General features: G+C 57.8%; 1 protein-coding gene across 3 annotated transcripts in view; it reads left to right on the forward strand.

Annotated features, from left to right (window-relative positions):
- The window catches only part of KCNIP3 (potassium voltage-gated channel interacting protein 3), an 87,353-nt gene extending 76,915 nt beyond the window's left edge, over positions 1-10,438 (forward strand). For 2 of the 3 annotated variants that reach the window (XM_032653620.1, XM_032653621.1), the window contains 6 exons: positions 413-482; positions 742-812; positions 6,012-6,119; positions 6,857-6,961; positions 7,792-7,854; positions 8,357-10,438. In XM_032653620.1, coding sequence (XP_032509511.1) covers positions 413-482; positions 742-812; positions 6,012-6,119; positions 6,857-6,961; positions 7,792-7,854; positions 8,357-8,404 — 465 coding nt within the window. In that variant the 3' untranslated portion in view covers positions 8,405-10,438. Of the gene's footprint in view, positions 1-412; positions 483-741; positions 813-6,011; positions 6,120-6,856; positions 6,962-7,243; positions 7,417-7,791; positions 7,855-8,356 lie in introns of all 3 variants that reach the window. The other variant, XR_004352997.1, reaches the window with a different exon arrangement.
- Positions 10,439-14,262: the final 3,824 nt, after the last annotated feature.

Raw genomic sequence — 14,262 nt, forward strand, 5'->3', positions numbered from 1 at the left:
CCCCGGCTTTCCTGTCCCTGGCTGCAGGGTGCAGGCACACCTTCTGGACGCTTCCCATGGCACAGTGAATATCCCAGGGCCTTTATAGGGCTCGTGTTTTGTGGGAGAGCTGTCTGGGGGGTGGGCCAGGTCCTAGAGTCAGTGTTCTGAAGGCATCACACCCCCTTCTGTGTGTCTCGATGCTGGTGCAGGGGAGGAACCTGCAGAGGGACCAACCTGGCATGAGGGGATTCACCACCCCCTCCCGCCGTACCCACCCCCCCAGGCTTTCCCCAGCACGGGGCTGGTGGAGCCCAGCGGTGCCTCAGGCAGCAGGTGTCCCCCAGAGGGAGGAGAGAGCCCAGGCCCCGTGGAGTCAGGGTGTGGGACGGGGGTGGCTGGGATTACTGAGAGGGGTGCCTTCCTGCTGCAGGAGTGCCCCACGGGCCTGGTGGATGAAGACACGTTCAAACTCATTTACTCCCAGTTCTTCCCTCAAGGAGGTGAGTCTGAGGCCAGGCCCCCAGTTCCTCCAAAGTTCCCGCTTCCCTGTGGCAGCCCTGCAGAGGGTGGGCGTCCCTTTTATGGGGAGGGGACCCTCACCCACACACACCCTCCCCAGCATCCCTTGCCCGGTGCTGCCTCTATCCGGCAGGCGGCGGGGGGGACTCCAGCCCAGGACTGAGCAGCAGTATACCGAGAGTGCTTGGGGTAGGGGCTCAGGCGGCCCGACACTCCCAGCCTTGCCCTTGGTCTCCCCAGATTCCACCACCTATGCGCACTTCCTCTTCAACGCCTTCGATGCAGACGGGAACGGGGCCATCTGCTTTGAGGTAGGTCCCTGTCGACCCCTCCCACGTCCCCTGGTCCTGCATCTCCCGGCCACGGTGCCACCCCCTCAGGGCCGCCAGAGGCTCAGACGTGACCCTGGTGTAAACGGTCCAGTGTGTCGCCCAGGGAACGAGTGGACTCTGCTTGGCTGGCCCTGGGCCTGACTGTGAAGTCAGTGAAATTTGATTTTGCTGTCTGGCTACCCTATTCTCAGCCTTTCCTTCCATTCCAGACCCGCCAAGCCAAGGGAGCTGTTAAGGCACACTGAGGCGGTAGTGACCCAACGTGAATTTGCATTTGAAAAGGGGGCAGGGTTTAACTAGAGGTCTGTGCTAAGGGGATCTGGGCACCCCGCCCTGGAACTTACCCCCTTGCCCGAAAACAGGCAGAGCATCCCTGCCCGAGCAGGCTCAGGGGTCGTCCCAGCAGCACTGTGAGCGAGCCTGCCTGTCCTCCCCCCGCCCCGGCCGCCTGCCCCCAGGAGGGCCCTGCCTGGGTTCTGTGCGGGCAGCACGTGGGCTCCACTGAGGCCCCAGCTGTGGAGCCCAGGCCCCTAAAAATAGCTGCAGGAGAAAAGCTGAAACCTCTTCGGAGAGGAAAACCTTGCTGAGAGCCGGACTTGATCGATAACCCCCCCAGCTCGGCTTCCAAGGCCAAGGGCGGCTGACGGGAAAGTGAGAGAGAAAGCCCCTGTGCCAGCTGGGGTAATAATAACTCGAGATGCTTCTCAGCTTCCCTTATCGCTCCAGCAGGCCCACTCACTGACCCTCGGCCGGGGTGGGGCAGCCCAAGGCCACCGCCAGCTCTGTGACCACAGGGGTCTCACCTTCCCCGGGCCACACTCTTAGTGGATTTGTGAACTTATAGTGTTTTCAGCCTTTTTGTTTTCAGTTCTGCCTGCACGTGGTAAAAATCCGATCAGTACAAAGGAGTAGACAGGGAAAATTCATTTTCCTTCCCTGGTCCCACCCCTGTGGCCAGTTTCTTGTGTGTCCTTTAAGAGGTACCTGAGGCTCCTGGGAATGAAGTGTGAGAAGCAGTTGTGTGACAGACCCAACCAGGACTTTGGTGATGGTTTCTCTTGTTCAGGAATCAGATGACCAGACAGCTTAGCAGGGCCCCCGCATAGTGGCGGGTGTCAGAAAGGTCTCCGTCACCCTCCTGTGGCCGCCTCTCTCACCATGGTCCCTTTAAGGTGGTCGATGGTGGGTCTTTGTTTGGGGAGGTGCGGGGGGTGCTGGCGCTGACCCCCTCCTGCTAGACACCTTCTCAGAAGGTCATGCTTCTCCCTTTTGAAATTAATTCCTCCGATTTCTTATGGGGAGGTTTGTTTACCTTGGGGACCTTCTTGTTTGTTTACCTTCGGCATCTTGATATCAATGCTCTGCTCTAGGAGGCCTTTTTCAGGAAGGGAGGGGGGCGTGTATCTCCCAGGGGCCTTCCAACGGGCAGGGCCTAATCCTGGGTGCACCATGGGTGGGGATCCCTGTGGTCAGGAAGGATCCAGAGGGGTTGGGGGGAGACACTCAGCCCTCCTCGCTACCTCAGACCAAACCTCTCAACGTGCTCTTAAAACGGAAAGTCAGGTCAGCTTATCAGTATTTACAATGATCCCAATCCTTTGTGTATATTCTTGGGATAATACACATACATATTAATTCGAGTTTATTGATATGGTGAAATATTGTAACTTCCCTGCCCTCACCTGAAAGAGTAAGTAAACGGCAGAACAAGCAAACCTCAGCCCTGGCGGCTACCCTGTCCATTACCTGCCCCTGCAGTACCTCGCTCCCCGTGCCACTGGCCAAATGATGGCTGTGGTCAGCGCCCTCGGGAAGGCCTGCAGCCCCGTGACCTAATCACCCCCGCCCCACACTGAGCTCCTGCTCTGCACTCTGGGCTGTCCCAGCCGGTGTCACTGAGGAGCCCCTCAGGGACAGCACAGAGCAGGGGCTGTGGATATGACGGGCTTCATACACCTCGGCATCGAGACCAAGGAGCTCCGACGAGCGACAGTCCCACGTGAAGCTGTGCTGTGTGCGGCTGGAAATTTAGAACCAGCAAGCACCTGGACGTGGGCTGACCAGACTGGGGGTCATCTGTGTGTGACTGGGGACGGGCCAGTGGTCTCGCAGGGGACATTCCGACCCACCTCTCTCCTAGCACCGTCACTATTATACTACACACCCGCTAAGGGACCCCGAGTAAGGACAGTCCTGAGTGTGGCTGAGTGTGGCTGCACAGCATCTGAGGAGACTGGATGGGAGGACAGTGGTGCCGGGGTTCCCCCATGCCCACGCGGGAAGAGTGGGTCCTGTGCGGGAGCCACTCGTTCCCTGGTGCCCAGCTTAGGAGTCCGAGCCTTTGCTTCCCACTGGGAAAGCCCGTCAGACCCCAGGGAAGCGGCGTGATGTGGCTTCAGGGATGCTCTGAATCTTCACTACTTCTGTAAATCATACACGAGCTCAGCTTCAGTGGTGGCATTCCTCAAACGCAGGCACATAAGAAATATCACACTGTTTCTCCCTTCGTATATCTTTATTTTCGTCACTTATACACACACAGGACTTTCAGGCTCCAGTAGACTTACAGGATGTGCTTTGGGACAACAGCAGTTACCACCCCCCAGATATGCCCGAAGAAGCAACCACCTCCCTTGTTTTAGCCGATTGTCACTCTGTCTTCTTGTCGCCTAACAGCATCGTGTTATTGCTCCTTCCCGACTGCCCAGCTTTAGATGCTGCCCGTTGACTCCCTGCGCGGGTGAGGAGTTGGGTCTTCTGCACACATGCCTTTCCCATCCCCTGGCTTTCCAGGACGATGGAGTTCAGATTGGATAAGCGCTCTCGGTTTACTCACGATGTGAATTTGTTCCCCAGATGAGCCCTGCAGTGAACTGTGATTACGTTCCCCTTCCCTGCACACGTTTTTATTTTGCCTTCAGTTAACTGTGGTCCCGATTTGTCGTTTGCCTGGTGTCCGTGACCTCATCAGTGATTCAACGCCGTCCTTCTCCAGTCATCTGAACGGGCATCTCCCTAGCCTTTGACCAGCTCCATCATCCTGGTGCTGGGTGCCCTCTGGGGACCTCTTCCCCTCTCTCCTGGTTTGGGTCTCCTGGTTCTGGAATCCTTCATCTTCTTCTCCCTTGCTTTACTCTCTCTTTTCAAAAGCATGTCTTCCAGGAGTTTCCTACAGAAGAGTACGTGGGAGGTAATTTCTGAGCCTTTGAACGCCCGGAAGGGACTTCGTTCCATTCTCACCCTTGCTTGATCCGTTGTGTGGGACCGGAGCTACGGCGGAAGCCGTCCTGCTGATTCCCGACCCTGTGTACAGGACCTGATCTTGTCATTGTTGTTGTTGTTTCTGTTTGGTTTTGTTTTCCTCTCTGGAAGCTTGTAGGATCCTGTCCTTGCACCTGTTTTCCGAAGTGTCTCGTGATACGTGCCTGCAGATCACACCGTGGGCTGTTTCCCTGCATCGTTAGGTCCTCGGCAGGACCTGAACACTCAGTCTTCCCTCATTGCCTCTTGGACACGCTTCCCTCTGTTTCCTCCGGCTCTTCCTGGAACTCCAGCTGGTCAAGTTTCGGTCCCTCTGGAGTGGACCTCTCATTATCCGCTTTTCTATCCTATTTTCCAGCTCTGCCTTTTCACGCTGCTTTATGGAAGATTCCACGTGCTTTTCCAGCCCTTCTTCTGAGTCTGTCATTTTGCTTTCTCATTTTTAATTCCCAAGAGCTCTTTCTTGTTCCCAAGTATTCCTTTTTTATAGCATCCTATTCTTATTGTAGGGATGCCAGATATCTAATCTCTGAATCTAATAGTTTATGTTAAGTATTTTTTTCTCCTGGAATAATTTTTTGTTTCATCCAAACTGCTTTTCTCTGTTTCCCTTAGTCTTCCTTTCTCATGATACAGGCTTCCTCTAATCCAGAAAATCTAAAATTTGAGTGGGGGGAATTCCCTGGCAGTCCAGGAGTTAAGGCTCAGTGCTTTCACTGCTGGGGCCTGGGTTCGATCCCTGGTCGGGGAACTAAGATCCCGCAAGCCACATGGCGTGGCCAAAAAGATAAAAAATAAAATTTGAGGGCTTCCCTGGTAGCGCAGTGGTTGAGAGTCCGCCTGCCGATGCAGGGGACACGGGTTCGTGCCCCGGTCCGGGAGGATCCCACATGCCGCGGAGCGGCTGGGCCCGTGAGCCATGGCCACTGAGCCTTGCACGTCCGGAGCCTGTGCTCTGCAACGGGAGAGGCCACAACAGTGAGAGGCCCGCGTACCGCAAAAAAAAAATAATAATAATAAAACTAAAAAATTAAAAATAAATAAATAAAATAAAATTTGAGCGGGACCAAGCCCCTTGGTGCAAAGCCCTGTCCCTCCCTGCTTGTCCTCCATTCCCTCCCATAGACAGCCCTTCTCTGCTCCCCTTCTTTCGGAGCAGCCTGAAAGGACCCCATGGGGCAGGGAGGGCTTAACCTGCAAACCTTCCGGAAGGGGCAGGAAAGACTTGCTTTCTACCGTTATAACAAAACAGTTGAAGTTTTCACACGGAAGCCATTCGAACGTTCATTCACATTAGTAATAAACTGTCTGTCACACCTGTGACTGCACACAGGTATGGCATGACCCCAGAGCTGAGCACTGTTAGTTTAGTTTTTTTTTTTTTTTTTTTTTTTTGTGGTACGCGGGCCAGCGGCCATGGCTCATGGGCCAAGCCGCTCCGCGGCACGTGGGATCCTCCCGGACCGGGGCACAAACCAGTGTCTCCTGCATTGGCAGGCGGACTCTCAACCACTGCACCACCAGGGAAGCCCCTGTTAGTTTAGTTTTTAAGCTGTAAGTTTTTAAGCACCTTGACATGCAGACACTTGGTAAGGTGAAAATAGAGCACCCCCTTCATTAAAGGAGCACTCCGAGGCCTTCTCTGTCAGCGGCAATGCATTAAATGGGTTTAAGACACCATACGTTTGAGTGTCTTTATTTGAGATGATCAGTTCCAGCCACTGTGCCATCCCCGCCACACACACACACACACACACACACACTCACACTGTATTGACCTGATGGACACCATCTGCCCGCTCTGTGTTGGAGGTGCCTCACCTATACAGGTGTGAATTTCAGTGGAAGCCACACCGCGAACTGGAAATAGAATCTGAGCGCTGGATCGTCACTCCTCCCCCTCCCCTTCCTCCACAGGACTTTGTGGTTGGTCTCTCCATCCTCCTGCGAGGAACAGTCCACGAGAAACTCAAGTGGGCCTTTAACCTTTACGACATTAACAAGGACGGCTACATCACCAAAGAGGTACGGGGGTGGCTGGGGAGGCTGGGAGTGACCTGTATGCCCCCCACCCCACTGCTCTATATCCCCAGCCTCTCTCCTCCTCTCTCCTGCTGCCCTGGCTTCCTGTCCCCACTCCCTGGCCAGAGACACAGCTCACAGCCTGGCCTTGGAGGGGACAGCAGCCAGGACCTCTCCTCCTCTCCCGGGCTCTCAGGCCTGGATACCTGGGTGCAGGGGACGTGGAGCTTTGGTGCCCCTCACCACGTGTCTCGATCCCGTTCAACAGGTGTCCTGGATCATCCTTTCTTACGGAGAGATCCCGAGGGAGACACAAGTGGAGAAGCTGGGAGCAGGGGTGGGAGCTGGCCTTGTCTCCCACCAATTGAGGGAGAGCAGTGTGGTCCCTTAAGGCAGGGTGCAGACGGGGGCAGGGGGGTCCCTCACCACACAGGCCCACAGTCTGGCTTCGTCTGGCCCAAACATTTTTCTGTCTCTGAAATAGTTGCTACAGTTTCAAATTCTGGAGGTTGCATTAAAAATCTAGCTCCAACTGCTCTTGGAGAGTTAGAAGCTTGCGCTGAGTGGACTGGGTGAGGGTGAGCTCGCCTCTCTCCAGCTCCCACAGCCCTGGCCACTCACTCACCACCGCCCCTGAGGTGCCCCCCACACTTGGATGCAGCCCCACCCCTCAGACCCTCGAACCCTCACCCCACCTCCTTACAGCCAGGCTCAGGCCAGCCCCTCCGGCCCCCCTGCAGGAGATGCTGGCCATCATGAAGTCCATCTATGACATGATGGGCCGCCACACCTACCCCATCCTGCGGGAGGACGCGCCCCTGGAGCACGTGGAGAGGTTCTTCCAGGTGAGCGCTCCAGCCCCGGGCTGCGCGGGGAAGGGTGGCTGGAGGAGGAAGGGGCTTCGGCTCTTAGGGCAGTGCTGGGCCTGCCACTCCCCTCTGTGGGCCTCCCCGCTCCCACGAGGAGGTTCAACTTGCATCCCCCATCGGGCTGGTTGTCCGGATCCCAGGGAGCGAATTAAAGCCATCCCCGCTCACTGATCTGCCAAACTGCATCTCAGAGCAGGCAGGGGCTCCCAGACTGCAAGGTTGCCGACACCCCCCAGCACTGTTCTTGTGCCTTCCAAGAGCTGCCCCCCGCTCCGCCAGGGACCTCTCTGCAGGAGAGGGTTGGGGTGACTGCTTTGTATCCATGGGAACTGACGGAACCAGGGCTCCGCCTCCCACTTGCTGGGGGTCCTTTAGACATGCCTCCATCCTGACTGCAGCTGCTCCGCCTGCCCTGGCTGCCTGTCAGCAAGGTGAGGGGTCCGACGAGCACAGGGCTGCTTTCTGGGGAGCAGGAGCCCAGGAGAGCTGGGGTGGGGGGTGGGGGACCTCTCTGGGAGGAGGCCAACGATGAGGGCCAAGGGGCCAGAGACCGGGTGGCAGGTCAACAGAAACTTCCAGGAGAGAGAGAGAGAGACCTCTGGGAGGAGGGAGACCCCAGAGAGGTCGGCTGCGTGGTGGGCGTGGCTGGAGAGGCCACTTTACGTGGCCTGGATCCCGGGGAGAGGACAGAGGGGACGGGTTGGGGTGGAAGGAGCCCACCACCCGCCCCCGGCACGTCCTCAGGCCTGGGGCAGGGGCCGGCCCGGTGGGACACAGACTCACTGAGGGCATGGCTTGACTTGCAGAAAATGGACCGGAATCAGGACGGGGTGGTGACCATTGATGAGTTCCTGGAGACCTGTCAGAAGGTAGGCGGCGTCAGGGCTTAGGGACCCCCGTGTGCCGCCCCTGCCAGCCCACAGCCCATCCGGGCACACGTCCCTCAGCGGCTCGCCTCAGAGGGGAGAGACGTGGAGCCCTCAGGACAGGGTCACACTGCGGGAAGGAGCCTGGAGCCCCCGGCATTGCTGCTGACACTCCTATGCAGAGCGCCTTCAGGGGGCAGGACGCTGGGCCTCCACTGGCCTCGGCCGTCGGCCCCGCCCCTCGGGTGCCCCCGGCCTCCATCTGGGTGCTCAGCCGGGGGTGGGACGGCTTGGTCCATCAGTGAGTTAACAGCTCCCAGACGGCCTGACCATCAGGCCATGGGGCTGGAGACAGGCTGTGCCTGACAGCTCCCCCTTCGCCCAGTGAGACAGGCAGAGTCCCTGGAGGGTTCCAGGTCCCTGACGAGAATCTGCGCACAGTGATGTTGGATTTGGGCCCTGCTAGCCCGGAGCTGACCGGGCCTCTCGTCCTCTCTCCATGCAGGACGAGAACATCATGAGTTCCATGCAGCTGTTCGAGAACGTCATCTAGGACGCTTGTGGGGGAGGGGTGTCCCTGAGCGGCTGTTACCACCTCTGCCCCAAAGATGCCAGGAGCAGCCTCCAGGAGAAACTTGTTTCTAATATATTTGCACAAAGTGAATAGTTTGCTGCAGACACACACACACACACACACACACACACACACACACATGCACATCCTTCCTCTGGGCTTGCAGGTGCGGGGGGACAAAGGTTAGGGAGGGGCTGAGTCTGGCTGGGACCTGGGTCCAGGTGACGAGAGCCACACAGCTCCCACCAGCCCCCTCCCAGGCCTCCGGGTGAGCAGCTGAAAGAGCCATGTCTTCAGGCCACTGGCCGCTGTGTGTTGCCTCCCCTGCCAAGGAGGGTCCAGTCTCTAGAGCAAAGGCTGCTCCCGTGGGAGCCCACTCGCCCCTCCTTTCTGCCACCCTCCTTTCCCACCACACAGGGGCCAGGCTCCGGAGGCTGCTCTGGCCTTCTTGTTCCCCAAGCCACTCCCTGCCCACTGACTACACTTCCAGGATGGCTCTGACCCCAGGACCCCGGAGGGGCAGCTGGGTGTCAAGGGAGTTCAGACTAGGAAAGAGTTGGTAATTAGAGGCAGCTGCTTTCTGGAAACGTTTCCCTGGGTCCCAGGACGCCAGCCAGTCCACGGAGCTGGTGGGAGCCCCGGTGGTGAGGGACCAGTGAGCTCTGTTCTCCTCCACCCCAGGAAGGGGGCTTTCTAGCTGGGGATGGGGTTTCTTGGTGGGGAATCTGAAGGGAACTTTCTGCCAACTCCACCTCCCCTCCCCCAGGCTGGCTCAGTGGGGATGCAGCAGGGGGCCTGCCCGCACCCCTCAGGCACCCAGGTCATTGTGGGTCCTGAGAAGAGGTCACATGGCTCAGAGCCTAGCCCCCAGGAAGCCCGGGCGGGCAGAGCAGGCCTGGGAAGGGATTTCTCCCTCCCTCTTTCCTGTTGGCCCCCGTCTCCCTGAGCCCAGCAGCCTGGATGAGCCCCCTCTTCCTGGTTAGGGTCCTGGAGCCTTGTAGCCGTGCTTCCACACAGACTCACCCCAAACCCCATACAAAAAGCACAAACGCCCCCAGCAGCTCAGGCCGCAGCCCACGAGGGGAGCCCATGTCCTCCTGCTGGGCTGAGGGCTGGGTGCCACCAGCCCCCATCAGGTGGCCCCAGGGTTCTCTGAAGAGTCAGTTCTGTGCCTCAGAGCAGTGGCGGGCTTGAAGCCCACCCCCCGCCCATCCCAGCTCACCAACGTTCAAAAGCACAAACCCCGGGGATTCTGCTTGGCTGGGTTCTGCTCTGAGGATGGAGGCCGGCGTCAGCCTGAAGCCAGCGCCAACAATGAGGGCCAAGGGGCCAGAGACCGGGTGGCAGGTCAACAGAAACTTCCAGGAGAGAGAGAGAGAGAGAGAGGCTGCTCCCACCTGCCCAGGCCGCCCCAGGAAGAAACCCAGCCCCAGGCAGTACGGACCGTCCCAGGAACATTCCCAAAGCATACATTCCATCGGCTGCCACCCCATCTCTGCCCAGGCCTGGCCCTAGGGTGACAGGGCCCTCAGAGGAAGGGCAGGGTGGCGGAGGCCATGGAGATCGGCCTGGCTCGGCCGCAGGGACCCCTTGGTACCCACACACAGGTGGTCCTCCCCCTTGGAGTTGCACTGACACCCATCTCCAGTCTGACTGGGGGCTCCCTCTCCCCTCCTCCAGGAGGGCATCAGCTTTCCCCGGCTCAGGGATATTCTCCCCCATCCCCATCCCCACCCCCTCAGCCCAGCCCTCCCAGCTGGTGTGGCTTTGCTTCTCAGGGGCCAAGGCCAAAGGAGAGGGTCACCACCATGCCCTGCCCACCCCAGCCTTGGGCCAGACTGGCTGTACGTCCAACCAGGAGGGGTCTGGCTCCCACTCTGGGATGCAAATTGGCCGCATGTCTGCATGGCAGAAAGTGTCTCCCTTGGAAGCAGCCTAGGAGGGTGGTGCCTGTTCTCAGCGCCCACCAATATTCAGTCCTGTATATTTTAATAAAATAAACTTGACAAAGGAGAGGGACTCTTGTTGGCTTTATCCCGGCTCTGAAATTTGGTCCAGCCCCTCCCATCCCTGCTATGAGGCATGGCCTCTGCCCAGGGCCACACTGGTAAATGTTTAACATTCCCCGAATTGTAGCGTTTGCCGATTTCCACACTCAATTTCAAGTTCCCAGTGTGCCATCAGTGAAGGCGGAGCGAAGAAGAGATGCCCGCGGTTGGGAAGCATTTATGAGAAGCTCCAGCCCTGCAGCCTGTACACAGAGCCACGAGGTAGGGTAACTCCTTGAGGTGCCATTTGTAGTTCGTTCCCAAGTCATTTCTCTCTGCCGGTTCCAGGAAGTCGTTTCTGCGTGTCCCCTTGGCTGGAGGGTGCAGGTCACAGGGCAGAAGCAGAATTTGCCTGAAGACATCTTCCTTTCCTGGGTCAGTGAGGGTTATGCTAGAGGAGGGGCAAGAAGTGGGAAGCTGAGGGGAGGAGAGGAAGGGGTTCCCCAACTCAGGGATGAGGAGACGGAGGTTCTGAGGGGTCCGCTAGTGCTTCAAGGGCCAGCGCCCAGGCCATGTGACGTCACCTCCAATGTTTGGCTGATGGGTGTGTCATCAGTAACCGGGAGGATAGATGGCGGGAGCCCCCTTCCACCACCAAACACACCGAAGGCTCCAGTCTACCGGAGCCCCAGGGCCTTGGCACAATCCAGGCAAGGGAGCCCTGACCTTGCTGCCTGGGATGGGATGTCCTGCGTTTGCACGGGCTGGCCACTGCTGAGAACGTTTGCCGTGGCCACAGCCTGTTGGGCACAGCCGGGAAAGCTGGGCTGAAAGATGTTGGGGCCCCCTCAGCCGTTAAAGAGTGGAGCCAGGACTTGGACCCAGGCGGGTGGCTCCAGGCCAGGTGTCAGCACTGAACTGCCCATTTCCCGATGGAGCTTTCTATTTCATCTTAAGCATGTCTTTACCTGGCTGAGCCTCCGTTGCCTTGTCTGTAAAATGAGCAGAACAATCTGATAGGATTGCTGTGTACTAGCCTCTCTGTAGAAGGGTGATTCATATCAATAAGCCGCCAGAGGAAGGACAGACCTTTCGGAAGGAGTTTCCAGGTGCTGCAAATGAATCTCTGATGGTCTCCAGTTGCCCTGGAAACCCCAAGGCCCATTTGGGGGCCAGCTGGCTAAGGCTATCCATACACCCCACCCTCCCACCACCCCTCACTGTGTGGCCGCACTGACCTGCCCAGGGCCAGGAGTAAGAGCTGAGCATCCCATGGGCCTGGCTTGACTCCTTCATTCTCACAAAGACCTATGGAGGAAGACCCTTGTCACAAACTTTACGGCCTCAGGTTCCCTGGAGGCAAAACCTCTGGGTCCAAGTGCTTTGCTTCCCATTGACCACCAGGGGGCGACGGTACCACACACCAGCCTTGTCACCAATTTCTTGCCCTAGGGTCGCCCCCCAACACACACCGTCCCTCGAAACTGACTTGGAAGGGAAGCTACTTGTCATTTCTTTCAAGACCTCAAAGACATTTTCATATTCCAGCCTCATTCTCCACTTGGTTTTCCCTCAGAAAATTATATCAAGTAATGATTCCACAGGCACACACACAGAGTCCACTGAGCTGGACACAGTTGCCAACCCAAAGTGGGTCCTGTGCCCCCTCCTAGCCCTCTCGCCAATTCACAGGGGCCCTGGCCCTTCGGGTTAGGGGAGCACCAGAGGCCAGCCAGCTCCGGTTTCACGTGATCAGCTATAATCGCGTGGACTTTGCCTGAACAGAGAATGTGCAGACTTTAGCTGCCTGCGGAGCGAGCTCTGTGGGGTTCAGAGACTGAAGAAGAGAGCGGGGTAGAGTCAGGGCCCAATCTGCACAGGGAGCAGTGTCTGTGGGCCGGAACCAGAGCCAGCCAAGATGAGGGCAACTGGAAGAAACTACCTTGCCGTTGGCCAGAGCCGCGAGGTCCTGGAGGGACCGTGTAATGGGAGTGGGCCTGGCAGGAAGGCCCGGTGTGGCCCTGGAAAGGATTCAGGGCCTCCTGAGCAGGCACCTGATCGTGGCCCTTTCTTGGGTGGTGGCACCAGCCGGGGAACCATCCTACCCACAGATCGCCCCCTGACAGCTGCCCCGACTGCCAAGGGCCGCCAGCCTTAGAACCGGGCTCCCTGCCAACTGCGGTGTGCCTTTTTGTTCCGTCTGTTCCTCTAGCAGGAAAGGCCACCTTCCCTCTAACTCTCCTGCCCCAGCCCTACCTGTCTTTGCTCTTACACAGCGACCCGGGCACAGGGCTCCCTCTGTTCAGCTTTCTTGGCTGGCTTTGCACATTATTGAACCCCTGTGGTTGCAGGATCTACGTCTGCCCATCCCCCTGCCTGACATGGCCTCCTCCATTCCCCTGGCAAGAAAAGGCCTTTGGGAGCTCCTCTCCCACCGATGTGGGCGCCATGGGGGCAATGAGGAAGGTCAGCTGATTGCACCTCAGTCTTCTGCCTCCGCAGCATCCTCCCTCTTCTCCTGGCAGCGCCTGAGGGTCCCTCTTCCACTGTCTATCCGTGCAGTCCTGGGGTCCACCCGACCTCCAAGACCAGGCCCAAGTCAACTGGTGCATTACCCACCCCTCTACTCCCCAGTCACAGTGGCTGGCTGGGGGGCGGGCAGCCAACCTGATTGCCCCTGATGAGGCCCAGGGAGACCTGTGCTGGGAATGCTGGGAAAGACGCTGCTCCCTCCCTATCTGAAGCTGAGGGGGGAGTCCTGGAGCTGTTGTTGCCGTTTGGCCACTATGAGGAGGCATGGGAATGTAGCCAGTGCAGAAGATGGCCTGATTGAGGGGTGAAGAGGAAGAAAACAAGACTGGGGGGGGGTCAGCCCTTGAGCTCAAAATCAAACTGCACCTCAAGCAACCCCCCACTCCCCAATCTCTAGACTCTTCAGTCATAAGAGTCACTAATAGGATTCACCCTCCCCCCGAAGCCAGTTAAAACTGGGTTGACTGGTACTTTCAGCTGAAAAATTCTCGACTGCCACGGCCACTAACGTCAGGCTGTGGTGGTGAACGTGCTTGGCAGACTCCAGCGGGCCGTGAAGGAAGGGGGGCCAGGGGCCGGCACGCCCGGCGCTGTCTCCCCTGCCTGGCTGCGGACATCTTGCAAGCATTCCCCCCTGGAGCCCCCCACAAGACGGGCACCCAAGACGGGTGGCACAGGGGGAGGGGATTGATCAATAAGGCTGCTGCACTGAAGGTCATAGGGAAGGACGCCATGGCGACAGCCTGGTGGGGGAGGAGGGAGGCGGGGGTGTGGGTGTCTCAGGCCCTGAGCCTGCAGGGTCAAGGGCCAGCTCTCAACGGCACCAGGGTCAAAATCTCTTTGAAACAGCTGTGCTGGCTGGCAGTGTAGGGCACCTCAGCCGGCCTGAGCAACATTCTCATAGCACCAACAAGACTATTCCTTAAAAGATAACACTCCTTCTTGATCTTGTAAGGGGCCACGATGACGCTTAGGTCTGGACTGTGTAAACTGTCAATAATGTGTCATTTAATGTCCAGCCCTCTGCCTCAAAAAACTGATAGAACCATGCCTTGACTTCTAACGAGTGGAACAGTTCTCAGAGCTTTCTGAGATGCTGTTCCCAGGTTCTAATCCTCCATTTGACTCGAATAAAAATTTTCATTTCTTTCTTAGATCGACTAAGTTTTTCATTGATATGCATGACATAGCCGGCAGGATATCAGAGACACCTGCCAGAGGGCACCTGGAGTTTACCCGGAACCAGAACCAGCATGGCCCATTGAGCCCCACCGGCTTCTCGGTACTCCTCAGGTGTTCCGGGGAGTTCTCCTGATA

This window comes from Phocoena sinus, chromosome 13, assembly GCF_008692025.1.
Source record: "Phocoena sinus isolate mPhoSin1 chromosome 13, mPhoSin1.pri, whole genome shotgun sequence".
NCBI classification, from domain to species: Eukaryota; Metazoa; Chordata; class Mammalia; order Artiodactyla; family Phocoenidae; genus Phocoena; species Phocoena sinus.